The sequence below is a fragment of the Vulpes vulpes genome, chromosome 7, assembly GCF_048418805.1.
Source record: "Vulpes vulpes isolate BD-2025 chromosome 7, VulVul3, whole genome shotgun sequence".
NCBI lineage: Eukaryota > Metazoa > Chordata > Mammalia > Carnivora > Canidae > Vulpes > Vulpes vulpes.
This window is the reverse complement of record NC_132786.1, coordinates 43803987-43823839: the sequence shown is the minus strand read 5'-3', so window position 1 is coordinate 43823839 and position 19853 is coordinate 43803987. Positions and strand designations below refer to the sequence as shown.

At 35.3% G+C, this 19853-nt stretch overlaps 1 protein-coding gene across 4 annotated transcripts in view; it reads left to right on the top strand.

The window, feature by feature from the left end:
* Nucleotides 1–19853, top strand: part of MSR1 (macrophage scavenger receptor 1) — a 79984-nt gene that overhangs the window by 21566 nt on the left and 38565 nt on the right. For all 4 annotated transcript variants that reach the window (XM_025984569.2, XM_072763612.1, XM_025984570.2 and 1 more), the window contains exons 6-8: nucleotides 3945–4131; nucleotides 13136–13216; nucleotides 18986–19075. In XM_025984569.2, coding sequence (XP_025840354.1) covers nucleotides 3945–4131; nucleotides 13136–13216; nucleotides 18986–19075 — 358 coding nt within the window. The remainder of the gene's footprint in view (nucleotides 1–3944; nucleotides 4132–13135; nucleotides 13217–18985; nucleotides 19076–19853) is intronic.

Below are 19853 nucleotides of genomic sequence, written 5' to 3'. Positions count from 1 at the left end.
AGATCATAATTAACATGAAGCCTATAAAATGTCCACTATTAGCTAAGCAACATTGGCATCTTGGTAGTAGAATTTAATTTGAATAACTCATTTTTGATTAAGGAAATTGCTTTCTATATGGAGACAGTATTAACGGTAGTGATTTTTGAAAAAGAATGTCACTTACTAATAATAAACCTCTAAAATTATAACATCAGGTAAAAACCAACTAAACTATTGACTAGACAAAACAGGGTAAGAAGGAATAGTGTACATCCTTTATTTGTAAGGTACAATCACTCAGAACTTTTGAATTTCACATGATCCTGGTTTTAAGATATCAGAAGACAATGGCATGGCTATATGAATATGGGGATTTTGTTGTAAATGTCATCCCAACACCAGCCTTGATATTCTGTGTTTATTCCAGGTCACCTATTCCAAAATCTGACTGTTTCCCACACTATTAACAAGTATCTAAGTATATCAATTACTATTGGAATACCAAAGACTTAAGCTATGGAAGGGTAGAGAGATTCACAAAGTAGTAAGTGTCAACAGGGCAGAAGAATATGGAAGACAGATAAATAAAATTTCAGTTATAAAAGTAATAACTGATTAAGTAGGAAGGAAAGAGGGAGAAGAAATATCATTTTATGTAAAAACAGAAGAGCAGTGAGACAGGGTGAGGAGAGAGCGAGAGAAGATGGGCCAGATGGGAAGACAGGATGTATTTGGTACTGCTAATGCTCTAGAGTCAGTAGAGACTATAGGATATCTGTGAGCTCACATCAAGAGTTGAAACTAAATTGGAAACTATTTGGAAGAATAGTTCAGTAGAAATCCTGAACATGTTTGAAGTGATAATTATTGTAAATAATCAAAATATGATAATCAGTGAATTGTTTGAATTTGGATAGATTGCACTCATGTTTTGGAGGGGGTCCCAGCATTAGAAATGAAAGTACAAGGGAATGGAGGGACTTCCAAAGCTATTTTTTTTAGGCAGTAATCACTTGTAGAGATTTAGAAACCAGGTCAGTACTAGTGTATGTGCATGGATGTGTGTGTGTGTGTGCATACACACATGTGCTCATTGAAAACAATATTCAGACTCTCATCCCCATTGCTTAAACAAATTTATTCATCTTTGAATCTCTAGCCCATTGCAAGAATAAGTAAATTAAGTGAATGCCTGAATCAGTAAATGTTGTCTGAGGGAAAGGCTTATAAGTGATACCAGCATGATGCCTATCAAGGACAGACCAAACATCAGTTTGAGGGAAAAAAGTACACTAGCACAAAAGAAAAGAGAGAGGTGAGAATTCATCATGTCCATTGTTCATAGAAAGGACTGTAAGACTGCAAGATTAAATGCCAGTTTCCAGCAGGGCTCCTGATGGTAGAGTATGTACAGTGTGTATGGATGCCAAATAGACTTTAAAAAAAGTGAACTTTCCCTCTTCTCAATAAAAATCACTTCAAGTGAAATCTGGGTAATATGAGCCCCATATGCAGTTTTCAAAAAAGGGAATAAAAAGGCAGCTTCAGCTTTGTGTATGAAAAACATGGGCAAGTCCTGGTTTTTTGGTAGCGAAATCAACTACTAGTCCCCTGCCCTCTGTTATGTGGATATCTGGAACTACCTAATATACCGGAAGCAATCTGTAGCCACTCAAATGAAGTTGAGCATAATTTTTATGTTGCTGTGCTTTACAAACACCCATGCTCACATCCATGCTTTATACATGTTTTTCCAAATTGTACTTATTTTAAATGTTATATGAGTCTCAGGTGTACAATATAGTGATTTGACGTTCTATACATTGACTCAGTACTCACCACAATAAATGTAGTCACCATCTGTCTCCATACATTATCACAATGTTACTGACTATATTCCCTGTACTATACCTTTCATTATCATGACTTATATCATATTGTATGGAAAATGCCAAATAGCCAAGGAAGGAGGAGACAGAGTAGAGATAACAGAATAGGGTTTGGATGGGGGAAGGCACAGTTAGAACAGTAAAAACTCATAAGGTTCTCTGCTTGAGTGGAGTGCCACTGAAGAGGAAAATCTAGATATCTGTTCATTTCTTTTCAAAGACTCTACACCCTGACTTGCCTTGCCCCCCTTCACCTCAACTTGTCCAGTCCAGCCAAGGCAAGTGTAATATTCTCTTTGTACCTAGATTAGGGAGCAAAATGCCCTGGCTTATTTCTATCTGCCAGTGGGAAATGAGAAGATATCAGCAGTTAAGCAGAAATGTCCTTGTAAAAGTTGATAGCATACCGTGAAGACAGAATATGCAATAAAGGTAGAACAGAGCAGGGCACCTGGGAGGCTCAGTGGTTGAGCATCTGCCTTTGGCTCGGGTCATAATATCGGGCTTCTGGGATCGAGTCCTGTATCAGGCTCCCCTGCAGGGAGCCTCCTTCTCCCTCTGCCCATGTCTCTGCCTCTCTTTGTGTCACTCATGAACAAACAAATAAAATCTTTAATAAAAAAAAAAAAGAGTAGAACGGAGGGACAGAAAATGTAACCAGAATGGAAGAGGTTTCCTACATCAGAAACAGACCAACACCCAAAGGAAAACCAAGCCAAAGTCTTGAAAGGAAAAGTAATAAAAACAAACATTGTCAAAAACTTTATGACTGTATACTTAGCTTCATCATAATTTGAAAAGCAAAGTAAGTAGAATGACTTTATATATTTACTCTTAACTCTGCAAACTTAAATATATTGAAGGTTTGAGCATTTGAGCACAAAAATAGGCACTGATATATAGTTAGTAAGATTTAAAAAAATAGTGCCATATATTTGGGGGCACTGCAGCAGTACTGAACAAAAAGTTGAATATTTAGTTCCTCTGATTGGATCTGCTTCCAGGAAGCTGTCCTCTAGAAGCACTTGTACAAATATGTTAATATATATGCAATGTTGTAGCATTGCTTTAAAGATGTAAAAAAAAAAAAGTATGCAGCTAAAACTGAAATCTCTAGGAATCTTAAATTATGAAAAATACATAAATATAATTCCACTAAGTTACTGAAAATAAGGCAGTCTCTAAATATTTTCATAGGTAAATATCCTTAATATATTATTGAGTGGAAAATGAAAGCATTATGATCTTTTCTGTTCACAATCTATGTATGCTTGTATGTATATAAATACACACAAAATATATATGTATATGAAAACATAAAGTAATAATGAAATTTCACAGAGTTAGTAAAAACTGAAAGTAAGAGGGGCAGCTGGATCTCCCTTCGGCTCAGGTTGTAATCCCAGGATGCTGAGATTGGCCTGCTTCAGGCTCTCTGCTCAGTGGGGGGTGTGCATCTCCCTTTCCCGCTGCCCCCCCCCCCATGCTCCTGCTCTCTCTCGCTCTCATTCTCTCTCTCTCTCTCTCAAATAAATAATTTTTTAAAAAAAAATTAAAAGTAAGACATTAAATTCTAATTGAGAGTTTACTGAATGTGAAAACTATCCTGAAATATTTATCATTACCACTGAGAATAATGACATTAAACTTTATTATTCCTATAAAACAGTTTAATATATAAATTCTATCAAATTCACATATTGGAATATGTAGCTACTCTAATTTCACTACAAAAAAATTTCAGTTTTGATAAATTAAGAATCCTACAATTTTTTTTATTTCCTTTTTAGCATTTTGACATCTATATATTTAGGAATTGAAGAATACCCTAGGTATATTTAACTAATTTTGAAGGAACAGGGTGTGTAACAATTCAGCCATTCAGTTAAAAGAGGAAATACTTCAAAACCAAAAACTTACTGTTTCAAGACTGTTCTCTAACTTCCATATTTTTATTCTGTAATATTCTGTAATTTTGCTTTTGAAAAACCTGGCTTCAAGGGTTTCTTAAACTTACATATTTTATAATTATGTGTGTAATAAAAATTGTGGGTGCTTGCTTATGTTTCACAGGACATGAGTAGATTAGAAGAGCATCTGTACAATGCATCAGCAGAAATTATGTCTATGAAAGAAAAACAAGTGAATTTGGAACAGGAAATAAAAGGAGAAGTGAAACTACTGAATAACATCACTAATGATCTCAGACTGAAAGATTGGGAACACTCTCAGACGTTGAAAAATATCACTTTAATTCAAGGTAAAATATTTTCTCATTCCTCCAGAAAACAATATATTAAAATATACTGTTATGTGCAGAGTTGGCGTTTGAAATCTTGTGGTGTAAAATAGTTCTTGAGCATACAAATGTCCAGAGAGAGGAATTTTGAATCTTATCAAGATATGGCAAGATAACAGTATCATGGTATTCTTTAATGGAAAGTGATTTTAAAAAATATCTTTAAGGTCTTTTTTTTATTTTTTTTTTATATATATTTTTTTAATTTTTATTTATTTATGATAGTCACACAGAGAGAGAGAGAGGCAGAGACACAGGCAGAGGGAGAAGCAGGCTCCATGCACCGGGAGCCCGACGTGGGATTCGATCCCGGGTCTCCAGGATCGCGCCCTGGGCCAAAGGCAGGCGCCAAACCGCTGCGCCACCCAGGGATCCCTTTTTTTTTTATATATATATATATATTTTTAATTTTTATTTATTTATGATAGTCACACAGAGAGAGAGAGAGGCAGAGACACAGGCAGAGGGAGAAGCAGGCTCCATGCACCGGGAGCCCGACGTGGGATTTGATCCCGGGTCTCCAGGATCGCGCCCAATATCTTTAAGGTCTTATGAGTCATTGTTTAAAATACTCAATATTAATGTACATGAATAGAAGTTTTCTGTAAGACATCAAATTCTCTACCTATCCACAAATCAATCTTGTTAATTCTTTTTTTCAAAACTTCCAGATTCTTTATTTCTTACCTGACTGTAGTATTAGTTAGAAAGGTCTTTGAACTCTATAGTATAACAAAATGATAATAAATTTGCCAAGTTTCTTCTTTAGTCCGTGTTGATAAACCATGGTAATTTAATATACACATCATATATATTTTTACTCTAGCTTTTATTTCCATTTTATTATTTTTTTCTTTTTAAAGATTTTATTTATTTATTCATGAGAGATACAGAGAGGGAGGCAGGCAGAGGCATAGGCAGAGGGAGAAGCAGGCTCCATGCAGGGAGCCTGATGTGGACTCGATCCTGGAACTGTGGGATCACGCCCTGAGCCGAAGGCAGATGCTCAACCACTGAGCCACTCAGGCATCGCTTTTATTTCCATTTTAAATATTTTCTCATATTTTACATTGTTTTAGGCTTGTCTTATATAAAGAACACATTTATTGATTGATTGATTTAAAAAAATTTTTTTAAGATTTTAATTCTAAGTAACCTCTATACCCAACATGGGGCTCAAACTCACAACCCTGAGATCAAGAGTTGCAGATCAAGAGCCAGCCAGGCACCCTAAGAACACTTTTTTTAAAATGTACAATCTAGCCATTTCTTTTCACCCTACTTATTTCTACCATCTTATTTTGTGCTGTTTTTGTCCAGTTTTATGTTCCGTTTGCTTTCCTTTCTTGTCCACTTTTGGATTGATTAAGATTTTTCTCATTGAATTTTCCTTCTGCCAAAGGCACCAAAAAGATTTTGGAGACTTTCTAATCTATTTCTATTTTGTTGATGATTGTCCTTGAACTTTATCTAACAAAGTCTAAAGTTGATCAATATCTTTACCTTGATCCCAAATATACAGAGAACTTAAAAATTTATCTAATGACTCCTTTCCCTGATCTTCTGTTTTTGAGTATACTTTATTCTGTTTGTGTAGTTTTTTAAAAAAAACAAGAGTCAGTATTATTTTTCTTACATTATATAGACCACATTAAAATTTGTACATAGATTCAATTTTCCTTTTTTCTAAATGCACCTCAGACATCACTTCTGGGATCATTTTCCTTCTTCCTAAAGTATATCTCTTGGAGGTTCATTTAGTGAAAGTCCAAAAGGTAAGACCTTTTGATTTCATTTTCTCTATTTTTGTCCTTGCTGTTTAAAATTGTTCTACTACATACGTATTTCTTAGGTTGACAGCTATTCTGGTTATTTCTATCAGTATTTTGAAGATATTTCCCTGGCTTTTGGCTTTTCTTGCTGTTTTAAAAATGACTGCCAATCTGCTTGTCATTCTTCTTATCTTTATTACCTGCAATTTCACAAATTGTGTTTTTATATTGATAATTTATTCATTTTGCTTTTTTACTTCTTATATTTGTAGATCTAAATCCTTCATAAATTCAGGAAAGTTGTCAGGTTCAGTCTCTCTGAATTCTGTTTCTTTACAACTGTCTCCATTCTTTCTTCTGTAATTCAAATTAAATTAATCTTAGATCCTCTTATTTTAGCTTCCATGTCTGTTAAACTCTGATTTATAATTTTAATATTTTTATTGGATTAATAATAAATAGAAATCCATGAGATTTTTTTATTTTTATTTTATTTTTTTTTTAATTTTTTATTTATTTATGATAGTCACAGAGAGAGAGAGAGAGAGAGAGACATAGGCAGAGGGAGAAGCAGGCTCCATGCACCGGGAGCCCGACGTGGGATTCGATCCCGGGTCTCCAGGATCGCGCCCTGGGCCAAAGGCAGGCGCTAAACCGATGCGCCACCCAGGGATCCCATTTTTTTATTATATAACACTAGGGAGCAATATTTTAAGTCTGCTATCCAAGTATTAACAAGAAAAAAAATTTAAAGCAAATCCCAAAAATTATATATAATGCAATTTTTGTTCCTAATTATCACAGTTTAGCAAAAGCAAGTAGCGTGTTTTTATAGCTACAGACATATGTAATTAGAATGGTGGCTTTTAAAGTGCAGAAAATTGGGTGAGAAATATAAAATTCAGGTTAATGTTTAACCTTAAAAAGGAAGAAGATGAATGGGATTGGGGAGCACCTAAATAGAGACCTATTTCATGGTTTGTGACATTGCAGAGGTATTCTCTTCATTATTGTTCTTTACATCTTACTTACATGGAATATGTTGCATGTATTTTTAAATTATTACATTAAAACAGATGATAAAGAAAAATTTGAATTAATCAGCATTCCCTCTAACAATTAGACAACTCCATTTTGGATTTCAAATAAATACCCACAATTTTATACATCCAAAACCAAACTCTTAATTCTTGAGCATCCTACCCCATTTACTCCCCCAATCTGTTGCTTACTCAGCCTTGTATATCAGCCAAATCATTATCCAGCTAGTTACCCACTAGATCTCGGAAACTGCCTTTAATGTCTTTCCATCACTTCCTCCATCCTATCCATCTATGAGTCCTGTTAATTCTTCTTGCACACAATATGTCAAATAAAACCACTTCTCACTATTTCCTCTGCTACTACTCTGATTCAAGCAACTATACTTGTCTGATGCACTACATCTACTTCTTATTTGTTCTCCTTGATTCGACTTTTAACTCATTCTACGTTATAAAGAGCAAAAGAGTGGTATTTTAAGAAGTTTGTAAATGTTTTAGCTCTCCTGCTTAAGCCTATCCAGTATTTTTGCCATTGACTTGGAATAAATCTAAATTCCTACCTAGTCTGGAACCCATCTACTAACCTGCTCTCATTTTCCCATTTCCCCTCTGGCATTCCCTCTGTCTAGCTTGGAAATCTGGAAAAATGAAAGTGAAACAAAAGTATAAATGACTAGGGAGGAAGTGTTAGTTTCATGTCTTACTGTCTATAATGTGCACTGCACTCTCACCTTCTCTCTTGAAATGTTCTCTTAAAAGTCCACTCCTTCTTGGATGCACTCAAAAATACCTTTTTAGAGGTCAATTTTTCCTCCACCATCCCTCTATGTCATCGTTTGCTTTAACTTCCTCACAATACTTAGCACTTCATGAAATTGTTCCATATCTACATTGTCTCATTTGTTTAGCATACATCTTCTCTAATAGCGTGTGAGTTCCCTGAGGTGGGGTTTCTCCTCTCTCCTCTCTCTCTCTCTGCCCAGCACCTGTTAGAGTGCCTGCTATATAGTGGGTGAGCAAATATATATATGTTGAATAAATAAGTGAAACTAGCACTTTCTTTTTATTGAGTCATGCTTTGTAATGACAGGGTCATTTTTCCAGATTTCCAGCATAAGAATTTTAATTGTTTTTATTCTTTCTTCCAAGACTACTGTTAGTTCTTAGGTTCTATATTCCCTATCCCCTTATTGCTTCTTTACATTCTTGTGTAAACTTTTCTTACCACTGCTCTACCAGACTATTATTGGAAAAGTCTCCCAATCATTTCCTTCCTTGTTTTTTTTTTCTTTCAGACTGTAATCCTAACTGCACTCTTGTGAAAATCCAGTCCTCCTAAAGAGAAACCCTAGATTATAAGCCTATCACTTCCTCATTCTACATTTCTCTGTGTGGCACTCGGAATCTTCTATAATGTATCTTTTAACCACTTTTAAATACCTAATTCCCTCCATTTTCTCTTTTTAATGCCAAATACTTCAAGTGATTTAACTGTGATTCTAACATATCCAGTACTTTTGACATCCTACCTCATGCCTTGCCTTCACTTGAAATACCTTCTCTTCTACTTCTATCTAAAAATGCCGTATCTCTCATTTAATGTCCAACTAACGTGAATACTTCTCTAGTTCCATCAGAGTTATACTCTTTCTGACATTTATGTCTTGCTTAATATTGTACACTAGGTATTCTTTAGTAAGAGAAATCTTCACATGATAGTCATATCTAGAAGTATCTCACATTGTCTTCTAGTGCAGTGTTACCTCTTCTTGAAAACAATACATCCCTTAACATTAGGGGCTATTTTTTATATTCTCTACTACATCTAGGCATAAAACAAATTTTTAATAAATACTTGTGAAACTATAACCCAAGAAAAACAAATCATACAAATTAATGAGTGCCTTATCATTTTTTGGTTGTAGGATTAGCCATCTTTGTGTCCCCTGTTTTGATATTAACGATTGCTAAGTAATCATGAAGATAAAGGAGACAACAATTCATTCCAGGAATAATGGAAAAACAGATGCCAGAAATGAAGTCAGTTAAGTTTGGAATAGGATAGCCTAGAATGTCAGGAAAGAAGTGGTCTAGTTCTGGTTTTAACCAACTAGCGTTAAGACCTTGGACAATTTACACTCTCTGATCCCTCTATATGTATGTTTGACTAAGAAATCTTTAAGTCTTTTTCCAGATTTAAAGGTATCTAAGACAACAAGCATGAAAAGTAAAAAAAAAAAAAAAAAAAAGAGAGCGAGAGAGAGAGAGGCAGGTTTAAGCAGCAATAGCCTAGAAGATTTGGTAGATTTTTATGATGACAAGGAAAGATTAAGAATGAAGTAGAAAATGTATGATCATCATGAATAGGACACAGAGAAGCATAGCTCTGGAAATTTAGGCAGATATTATTAGTTCTTTGGTATCATCTGAGGATTTTAAATGATAGGATATGCCTAGGTTTGCTTTTCTAGTGAACTACGTAATTTTTATCTCTGATATTTATGGTTACTGAGTATTCTAAATCAGTTCTTTTTTGTGGCTATGTAGAAATCTCAGTTTCCTACTAAGCTTTCTTTAAAAAATCATAGAGAGGGATCTAAGTAGTGGATTTTGTATGTGTGTTTTATAGAGGGAATTGTCCATGGCAAATTATTGCTGTAGCATTTACGAATTATCCCTGTAACTTTGCAGTTAGAAGGTATTAAATTTGAAGAAAAATAGTGTGAATTCTTAAGGCTTGATAGTAATTCAGAACAAAGAAGGTGACTGCAAAGACACCAAGTCTCCTGACTTTAAGTTTTTCATTTTTTCTTCTATAACATAGCAGAATAGATAGCTATATTTCTATATATAGTTGATGGAGGTACTATTTTTTTTAAAAGCTGGAACTGCAGGAAATATGAGGGTGAAATTGACACAATACATTCAAGCCAGATAAAAATCTCTAGCCTGGTCCAAGTACAGGATGATTAGGATGTGACCTACAACAGGCACGGAGAGGACACCACTTTTAGAAGGTAGCATGATAGCATCATGTTGACCGTGTTCTCAAAAGTTCTACACACAAAACCAAGAGAAAACTGGTTTATGATCTGTGTACTTCTATCCCCCCAAAATATGTAAAAGACACTAAAAATATTTATTGAGATACTTGCCAGATTTTGTTGTAGGCAGTAGAAGAGATACAACAATGTATAAAAATGAAACATAATAAGTGAGATTAATGTTGCATGAAGAATAAAATAACAATAAAAATGTAATAGCAAACACACCTAGTTAGAGTTCTGTAAGGCGTACCTGGTTTTCTTACTCTGGGATTTAGAAAACTGGTATCAGGATTTTATATGAAAATACAGAGAGGGATCTTACTCAGATTTATATAAAATAATGCATGTATTTGTTATGATTGAAATTACTTCTCCAACATTAGAGCTATAGGCAGTTATTCTACAGAGTTACCTGCAAAATAATTGAAAGGGAAGTGTTTATGAAAGAGTTCCACTTCTCACTGGCTGAATAAACGGTGAAAACTCCTAACCACAGAGGCTAAGAACTGTGATCTAGTCTGTGAGTCTCTTGTTTCTTGTCTCGCACATTCTGCTTTTTCCTGGAATATCTGTGTCTTGCTTTAGAGCTCTAATTACTATATCAAAATCTTTCCTTGTGCACTTCTTTTTCTTTTTTCCCCAAGACACCACCCTTGAGAACTGTGGCTTTGCTTCCTTTCAATTTGCTCAGCAAAATACAGGCTGCAAATTGAGTCTTTCTTACTTGCCCTTAACTTCATTACTGTGTAGAGATGAATGAACTGCAGCAGGGTTCGTGGTGGTGGCAGTGCAACCCCCTGCTGTGGGGAAGATCTGCATTTTTTGTGGAATGGGAGATTCATACAGATTCTCACTGATGTAGAAGAGTGACGTTTCTTATGCAACATCTAAATATATGTCTCTGATATTAAGCAATAGCTTACAGGAATTTGCATGATTATGTAAAAAAAAAATTAAAAGCCAAACAAAACAAAACAAAAAGTGCAGGTACACACACGAGAAATGAATGTTAATGGTTAGTCTCTTAAGATGATCAAATTCTGAGTTATATTTTTTCTAGGTTTTTGTATTTCCTGTAATAAGTAGAGTTGCTTTTGTAATGAAAATACAATAAAATATTACTTACCCATGTTGCATTTGAAGTGAAAGGGGCAATGTGCCATTGAGAAGAACAGTGATGTCTTAAAAATCAAGTAACCAGGGAAGGAAGGTTCTAAAATCTAAATTGGACCTTGAAAAATGGAACAGATCAGAAAAAATGGACAGAAGCAGGGATGGGACTTGAAAGGAAATAACATGAACAGAATATAGTTTTCCATGAGATAATCTTTATCTACTCATGTTGCCCTCTCTTCACATTCTTGAGGTATTTTATTTCCCCACCTGATTAAAATTTGCAAGCAAGTGCTCTGCAACTAGTGGTACTAAATATACTTGTGTATCATCCTTGGGCCATGTATTCAGTCGAACCATGGCGATTGAAAATAACCATTTTAGAGCACCTGGGTGGCTCAGTGGTTGAGTATCTGCCATCGGCTCAGGTCATGATCCAGGGGTCCTGGGATCGAGTCCTGCATCAGGCTCGATGCAGGGAGCCTGCTTCTCCCTCTGCCTGTATCTCTGCCTCTCTCTGTATCTCTCATGAATAAATAAATAAAATCTTTATAAAAGGAAAATACTTGTTTTAAAACATTGCTATTTATTATTCTGTGGTATATCCAACCTGTGTTTTCCTCTTGGCATTGAAAAGAAAATTGCAAAGTGTTCTGCTTTAAGTGAAGGTATTAATACTTGTCCTGTGCAGTCTGTGTAGAAAGGGAATACTAGCAGGGTTACCTTTGAGTTCCAAAGTGCCGTCTTTTCTAAAGAAGTGATCACGGGATATCCATTTTGCTGGGCACAGAAAATTCAAATGACTAAATCGGTATTGATTAAATTCAGTACTCAGGGAACACTTGGGAAATTGTGAGGCCAGGTAGTCAGAATTTTCCCAACAACCTCTCCAACTGATTTTATAATATCTATATCTATTTAGGGATACTACTTAATACAACAAATTACTACAACTCTAGTTGAACAATGCAGAGGTTGGGGCACTGACTCCTTGTGCCCTTGAAAAGGGGTATTTAACTTCTGATTCCTCCAGCACCTTATGACTAATAGCCTACTGTTGACCAGAAGCCTTAACAGAAACAGTCAATTCACACATATTTTGTATGCTATGTCTGATATGCCATATTCTTAAACAAAGCCAGCAAAAAAGAAATGTCATTAAGAAAATCATAAGCAAGAGAAAATACATTTGCAGTACTGTATTTGTCGAAAAAAATCTGTGTATCAGAGGACCCACCATCCAAACCCATGCTGTTCAAGAGTCAACTATATTTTACTTGAAAAGCATTCTTTTACTCATTTCCACCTCCCTCCCTTTCCCAAAGTCTCTCCCTCTTACCCAGAATTCTCTTTCATCTCATTCTATCCATTCTTCAAATTATCTTTCAAATCCTACTGTCTCAAAGGCTTTTTAACCATCCTGCTGATCTGGATCTCTGAGAAGTGTCTGAGTTTGTCATTTTTAACAGTATGGGTTTTGTGGTCTACTGTGTGTGGATCACATATGATTTATACATACATGATTGCACATTTTCCACACAGCATCTAAGTAAATATTGTGAAATCTCCACTTAGTATGCACATAACACTAAGGTGAGCTTATGCCATCATTGACTCAGTGTCTTTTCTCTGCTCCTGGCTTCTAAGAACCTTAAAAAAAAAAAAAGAAACAAAAAAAAACCCTAAAGACTCAGTGTCTTTTCTCTGCTCCTGGGTTCTAAGCACCTAAAAAAGTGATAGGCACACATAAATATGTAATCTATAATTAGGTTGTCGATTCTAAGGCTATCTCACCCTTACCCGTATAGGGCACTGCACTCCTTTATAGAAGGGCACACCTCCATTCAGGAAGGTAATTCTTAACTCATTCTATGTTATTGCATAACAAATAGAAGACTGAATTTATTTAAAGAACTGTCTTGAAACATGACATATTTATTTTACCTATGTTTTAAAACTGTAATCAGTAATTGTCATTTATTTTTTAAAGGTCCTCCCGGACCCCCAGGTGAAAAAGGGGATAGAGGATCCACTGGAGAAAGTGGTCCACGAGGCGTGCCAGGTGCAATAGGTATGGCAATAGTATCGACTTAATCATATCCCTCAGGGCCAGATAATATTCATCCATATATGTGTGTAGGGGGAAATTGCTATTCGATTCATCTCCTGTGGAGTGTATGTGTGTGTCTGTATTGTGTGTGTTAAAGGGGATATTAAGTGTTTTCCAGCAGCCTCATCACTATAATGTACCAAATGTAACTGACTTTTGCTTTTCAAAGAAAGTTAAATGCTTTAGCCAAAACCACAGGGGTTTTTTCATATGTCTGGGGAGTGCTAATTCTATCTATGTTATCAACGCACACAGTATATGGCAGACCTAGCTTTAGGTCACATGAGAATGAGAATGTGAAAATCATCTTCACAGTGACTATATTTGCATATCATACACACACGCACACACACACACCAAAGGAAATTGGATTAAATTCCTTATATACTCCTTAACTGGAATATATCTGCTTAAAACCAAGAAATTTAAATCTAAATATCAACTAGAATACAGATGACTTTTACCTTTACTGTCAGCTACTCTCTGTATCTTACTTAGAGCAAAATTGTTTTAAATTATTTTCCTCAGTTGATGTTGTAATCTTGAAAGCAATATTTTGAGAGAAGATAATAGAAGACAGAAAAGGAGAAAGAGCGTGAACTTTACTTGCTCTCACAAAAATAGAGGAGACAGTAGCAACAGCATGATTGTCATGTTATCCTTGGCTACAAATCAAATACCCACATACCCTTTGAAAGTGTGGAGTATACTGCATGGCTTAATTATAACTAGAATGGTTTGTACTGCCAAAAACATATCTAAATACCATGTACTTCATCCTATTATTCTGTCTTTTGGTTATATAAAATGTTCTTCCTTCTAATCAATATGTTGACTAGCCCAGGTTCCATCAGAAAAATAGTGTTTAAAAATGAAAGGTGAATTTGACACGTCTCTGACCTTGACAAGATTATGCTTAAAAAGCCAATGCATAGTTCATATTAAACATTTTTTTAATATTTTATTTATTCATAAAAGACACAGAAAGAGAGAGAGAGGCAGAGACACAGGCAGAGGGAGAAGCAGACTCCATGCAGGGAGCCTGACGTGGGACTCGATCCCGGGGCCTCCAGGATCACACCCTGGGCTGCAGGTGGCACCAAACCACTGCCCACTGGGGCTGCCCATATTAAAATGTTTTTAAGTTTACTTGACATATATCTATATATCTATTTATATTATATATATAAGATATATATATTAAAAAAAAGATATATATAACTTTACATGTCATATTTTATAAAATTTATATATAATTTTATAACGTGTGTGTGTGTGTGTGTATTAGTATATCAGGTGGGTTGTTGCTATGCCTTTGAAAATACTGCTGAGTAAGATTCTTTATTCAGAAAAGTCTTTCTACTTGTCTAGCACTCAGGAGATCTTCACAATGGAGCATTCATGTCATAGCAGGGGAAGTAACCAGTGTTCTGTCAGCTGTCAGAGGTCTTTCAGCGCCTCCATTACAAACCACAATTGTCAAAGCTTTCTAACTCAACCGTGTAAGTTCAGTCCAGGCTACAACTTGCTGTACAAACCTTCATCTTGGGAGCATCTTTTGCAGCTGTTTCTGAATTATGGATGTGTGAAATAGAAAGAGGGATTTAAAAATTTCAGCTTTTGTTAACACCCTAAACAGATACCGTTGCAAAGCTGCTTTGATCCTTTGAGTGAGAGTTTAGTCTGTTGCTGTTGGTGATACTCATTTACAGAAATAGGCATTATGCAGTTTCTCATATAAGAGAGTGAGATTTCATTGTTGGGGAATAAATTGACTCCTTTAGATTTTTAAGTTGCCATTAGGTTTGGGGCACTGCAACAGAAGTATTCAGGTTACCAGGCATCTCTCCTCATAGATTCTTCCCTATTTAATAACTGCATTCTGTTTTCTTCTCTGCCAGATTGCCTAAATAAGTACTGGAATCAGGAAGTAAAGAATATTTGATGGGCAGTCATGATATTTCTACTTCCTGATTACAGTGAGTTCATTCAAACCCCACCTGTACATCCAGTTAAGCTCATTAAACGCAGCTTGACCAACTCAAAGTCCCCTAGATTGACAACCATGATATAAACATGAGAAGCTTAAAGGATTACTCTAGTGGTCCTCCTAAATGATGAACACATTAAATATACTACAATAGTTACTCAAGTACTGAGCTAGACATTATGTTAAAACTTGCTTTATCTCAAAATAACAACAGAAATTTATTTCAGAGTGGCAGTTCCTTGGAAGCAGGCCAGGGAGAATGACCTACTGACTTTTCCTCAACAGCACATTTATTAAGCACCTTTCTTGTGCCTGCTGCTCTACAAGGTCTTGTGGATCCCAAACTCAGTCAGAAATAGAGAATTTCTGCCTTCTCAACACTCTCAGTATGATAAGTAATTCCGTAGGTGATGAATGTTATGGTCGAGGATTCCTAATCTCATCTGTGATCCTTTGGGGCCACTTTCTGGGTTATTTCCTCAGGAAAGCATGCTTTCAAGAAAGGATGTTTTGTTCGATCCTAAGATTTCCTTTTTGTAGACCATCTAACTGCTGGGCTGTTTCTATCTACTGGGATCAATAACAGAGTAGCCTGACCTGGAGGCATGGGAAGATGCCTCAAAAGGGAACCAAAGGCTCCATTAGCTGTACAGTTTTAATCATCATCCAGTGCCATTTACTTTTCTTACATGGCTTGAATTTTCCACCATAGGATTCATGCTTCTGAAGAAGAAAATAAAGTCCATCCTAACTGTGGTTACTGAACGACAAGGACTATATTTCATTAATCTGTATATCTACTCATGTCTTTATCCCACCTCCACCCCTTCTCCCAGTCTGTGGCCCAGAAAGACCTCTCCTCTAGCCTTCAACAAGGATCGTGCTCCCTAAATATACATGAGTAAGGAATATTGCTGGCTGCAGATTCTTGCTCTGAGAGTTGAAAGCAGGTTTCTTCAGGAGGTACACATTGTGCCAAGGGATCCAAAAATGTCTGCAACCTATATACATATCATTAAATAAAATTATATTTAGCAGCCTTGACAAAAAGCTGGTAAAAACAATGATTGTATCATGTAGGAGAAGGAGAATAATTAAAGGAGGAGAAAAAAAGAAGAGGAGCAAATCACTTATCATGAGGCAGGCACTTTTCCAAGTGTTTTATGCTTATTAACTCTCTTAACTGTCACATCCAACTTACGATGTAGGGATGAACAATTCACTATTTTAGAGAAGCACAGGGAAGTTAAATGACTTACCCGAGATCAATCAGCAGCTGGTCAGTGACAGAACAAGTATTTGAACCCAAGTGGCATGATTGCAGAGTCTATACTCTTCACCAATCTCCCAGACCACAGAAAGAAGCCTGAATAGAGAGCTGGAAACCCTGGATTTGAGAATAATTATCAGACTAACTTTACATACATAGTAGAATCTCTCTGGTCTTCTGTTCCTGCCTCTACAAAATGACAGATGATGTGTCAGGTTTCTTGAAACACCAGCATTCCAGGACTGGGCTTCTGAATACTTAGGTTGCCTCTGGGTTGGCAGCAGGTGCCAGACTCCTTCCCCTTGCCACAGATTATTGTAGAAAATTAGCTAATTGTCACTGGAAAGGTTCCGAGAATCTGATCTCTAGGAATAAAGTTCAGTCATGGTACTTATGTTTAGGGGTCATATTTTCAAACATCATTGAACAGGTCACACAACTCTATAGGCCATACAGAGTCTGCTTAAACATCTCCCATAATAGAGGTCTAGTGATAAAGTGATTTCTATCAAAGTATCACATGTATTTCATTTATAGATTCATTTGTTTGCCCATTGACAATGTGACATAATTCCTAATTGAACAGCTGTATCCTGAGTATCACTGCAATGTACTCAGTAAGCCAACTTTGGAGAGGATCCTCTTGATTCCCCCCTCTCTAAAGCAAGGCATCTTCTATTGCATTTCTCCCTTTTTTCTAAAATTATAATCTCCAAAATTACCTTCTTTCTTTATTTGTTAACTTTCTTGCGGTGTGTCTCCACACTGGAAGATCTGTTTAGATAAGAACCTTTGTAACTCCAGAATGGACAGGGACTGGCACATGTGTGCTCAGTGTGTTTTTGTTGATTTAGTGGAGAAATGGTAAAAATTGGAGTCACCAGTAAGAAGCATTCTATACAGAGTGGGGAATGTTCTAAGATTAAAAAAATAATAAGAGAATTTAGAGTCAATGTTTTTATATGTAAATTTGAGTGACAGATCTTAATAACTATGAGTACAGATATCTGCCTATTTTGCTTGGACAATGAAGAAAGATATAAGTGTTAATCAATCAGCCTGTCTTGAGAAGTGATATTAGTTCTCTCTTAGACTGTATGCTATGAAGTTTAGCTAATATATATTACAAAGTAGAGTGTGTGAGTGTGTGTGTGTATTCAATATATGAATATATTTATGGATGATATATGGATATATTGTAATACACATGTATATATATACATGTACATTTATGTTTTTAATACTACATATGATATATCAATATATATGTGCAAAGTAATATATATTGAGTAATTCAATTGAGATGGGTAACTACTAATATTTCTAAACATAATTTATCATTTTATTGCTTTGGATCTCTGCTTAATATCTGTTGGAATCAAAGTTTAGACTGGGCTGAATAATATTTCGTAACTATTTAGAATATACTTAAATTTAACATTTTTTAGAGAACAGTTAGCCCAATTTTAGGTGTCTATATGAATACACCTCAAGAAAAGTTTTTTTCTCTTTTTACTCAATTAATATGTATAAGTCCCACCTCCTGGAACTTGTAAACTAATGACAACATATTAAAGATTGATATGATATTGGAAGAAGATGTATAATTTTTAAATTTTTCTTAATGTACTTACCAAGGAATTAACTGAAAATTGAATTAATGGGATCTCTGTGAACTGATAATAACATATAAAATGAGATTTTTACAATAGTTTATTTCAAACTGCTGGTTTCCAGGATAAAATATTTTATTCAACAGGAAAATAACACTTTTATATGCAATTTTCATGATCACCATAGTAATGAAGGGAGTGGAGAATGAGCTTTCATTTAAGCACATAAAACCTGGGTTTGTATTTATATAATATGTACTCATAAATGAATCCTTATATACTATACACATGCACACATGTATATATATGGTTTTATTATTGTTTGGGATCGTCATAGAATTCATAAAATCAAGTGCATGAGAAAAAGATTAATATATTCCAGAATTAGGACCTGAGTTTTTAAATATATATATAAAATAAAATATATAAATAATATAAATTTTTTTCTCATTGCTTGAATTGTGCTTTTTTGGGAACAAATCTGAAGAATTCAGTTTCTACCTTGTATATTTCAAAGTTAACCTTTTCAGCTATAGCAAAATTCTGCCATTTGACGATTCCCAACTGGATTGCATAAGCCTTCTAGTTAAAACTCCAAGATTTTTTTTTCTTATATGTTTTTATTTACAATAGCAGTGTGTTTATTTATTGAATATTTACATTGTACTAAATGCACTAAATGTTTCTGCCAATTACTTGTATTGTTTATTAACGGCACACATGAACTTTTGGGAATATTATCCCTTCATTTGGAGGTTTGCCTATTGAGTATTCAAAACTAAATTGTTTCATTATACTCACAAATCTATATGAAAAATGAATTATTATTGCTGTGTTTTTCTTCATTAATCACATAGGTCCTCCAGGTCTTAAAGGTGATCGGGGAGCAATTGGCTTTCCTGGAGCTCGAGGATTCCCAGGGCCAGTGGGGAAGACTGGGAGGACAGGTATTGTGATAGTGTATATTTTATTTGTAGAATTTGTAAAATAAACAACAGAGCATAGTTTTCTTCCTCAAATTCTTGTATACCAAAAGCAATAGCCATCCTACTATGAACAGTAGACTTATATGCAGTTTATTTTGTGATCTAAAACATTTTGAAACTAATTTATCTGTACCTGAGGAAAGTTTCTATGTCCCAAAGGAAAACAGTCTTTAAAAGAAAAAAGAGGGATCCCTGGGTGGCGCAGCGGTTTGGCGCCTGCCTTTGGCCCAGGGCACGATCCTGGAGACCCGGGATCGAATCCCACCTCAGGCTCCCGGTGCATGGAGCCTGCTTCTCCCTCTGCCTGTGTCTCTGCCTCTCTCTCTATCTCTGTGTGACTATCATGGATAAATAAAAATTTTAAAAAATAAATAAATAAATAAAAGAAAAAAGAACAACAGAGGATTTATAAACTCTACCCAACCATAAATCACATGAAGAATGGTGTCTATCTTAGACCGAAGAGAATGGGAAGACTGGCAAAGAAAAACAAACTAGTTTAAATACCCTGGTAACCAAAGCTGGCCAAACCCTGGAAAGTGACAGTTAATAATACACAGATAGGTCAGAAATCCTATTTTGTGCAAGATAAACTGACTGCTGTTAGTTCTTAATAAACTAAATTGTTCAGGCTCTTTAAAATTTATACATGCAACATTTTTCTTTCACCTTATGGCAGTAGCCAGAGCTTCGATTGTCAAGTTTACACAGAAATTTTAAAAGAAGGCAGTCTTATTGT